General features: G+C 43.1%; 2 protein-coding genes across 2 annotated transcripts in view; one reads left to right on the top strand and one right to left on the bottom strand.

Moving 5' to 3' along the window:
- The window catches only part of LOC119594360 (protein O-linked-mannose beta-1,2-N-acetylglucosaminyltransferase 1-like), a gene marked incomplete in the record, with an annotated part of 135,567 nt that overhangs the window by 37,644 nt on the left and 96,875 nt on the right, over positions 1-1,048 (bottom strand).
- LOC119594327 (medium-chain acyl-CoA ligase ACSF2, mitochondrial-like) overlaps positions 1-1,048 on the top strand; it is a gene marked incomplete at its 5' end in the record, with an annotated part of 8,820 nt that overhangs the window by 6,235 nt on the left and 1,537 nt on the right. The window contains 2 exon segments of the mRNA XM_037943385.1: positions 97-224; positions 746-855. Coding sequence (XP_037799313.1) covers positions 97-224; positions 746-855 — 238 coding nt within the window.

Here is a 1,048-nt window from a genome sequence, read left to right as displayed (position 1 = left end):
TCGTTCATGAAATTCAGTAGAACTTCTCTCTTCGTGAATGAGTCCCCGAAACAGAAATACTTTACACACGAGGCTGAAATGGATTCAACTTTCCAGCGACCTCGTCTCGATCCAGCCAGACGGTTACGGTCACTTCATCGGCCGCATCAAAGACGTGGTCATCCGCGGCGGAGAGAACATTTATCCGGCGGAAATTGAGAACTTCTTCATGAGTCACCGGATGTGATCGAGGCGCAGGTTTTTTAGTGGAACTGTGCACTGTGGTATCAAGCGTTTGAGAGTATTTATCGTGTCGAAAAATGATCGGAAAATATGTAGCGTGTAATCGTGTGTGTTGTTGGTCGTGACAGGGACACTAGTTTACTGTTTTTGATTTTTTGAGGTTGGGGTTTGACGTTGCCCCTTGCCAGGAACTTCACAATCTGTCATTAACTATAATTACGCAGATTCCACAGAGAAGACGTCAAGTACTTTACTAATACTACATAAATGTTCGTAACTTCTAGATAGGGCAAGTTATACTTTGAAGTCTCATTTGTTCGTCTTGTCGTTTATTCGAGACTGGTGATTTGTAGCCAAAGCACGAAGCTGTGTTCGTATTACTATAATCGAAAATGAATATAAACCTAAACTACCTATCGACCCGCGTAAAAGAGATCAATATGTCCGAATCTCAGCCCCTATTACCTGAAATTGTAACGCCATTTTTTCCCTCTGTAATTCGCTGATCTCTTTTCGGACGCAGGTGTTCGGAGTGCCCGACGCCAGGATGGGAGAGGAGGTGGCGACTTGGATAAGAAAGGCCGAGGGTTCCAGCCTTTCGGACACGGGGCTCAGGGAATGGTGCAAAGAAAGGTATGTGTTTCTTCGTTACTTATTTGTTGTTTTATTCCACTTGTAATTGGGAAATGCGGTTTATTTTGCCTGAACGGATTCCCCAGTCTGATCGACTGAAGTCGAAATTCATGTAGATGTTTTCGACCGATTTAAAACATTTTCACTTGCGCTTAAACAAGATACAAAGTTTGCATTTAATTGTGATAGACTG

The sequence above is a fragment of the Penaeus monodon genome, chromosome 33 (assembly GCF_015228065.2).
Source record: "Penaeus monodon isolate SGIC_2016 chromosome 33, NSTDA_Pmon_1, whole genome shotgun sequence".
Classification (NCBI taxonomy): Eukaryota; Metazoa; Arthropoda; class Malacostraca; order Decapoda; family Penaeidae; genus Penaeus; species Penaeus monodon.
This window is presented reverse-complemented; position numbering and strand designations above follow the sequence as displayed.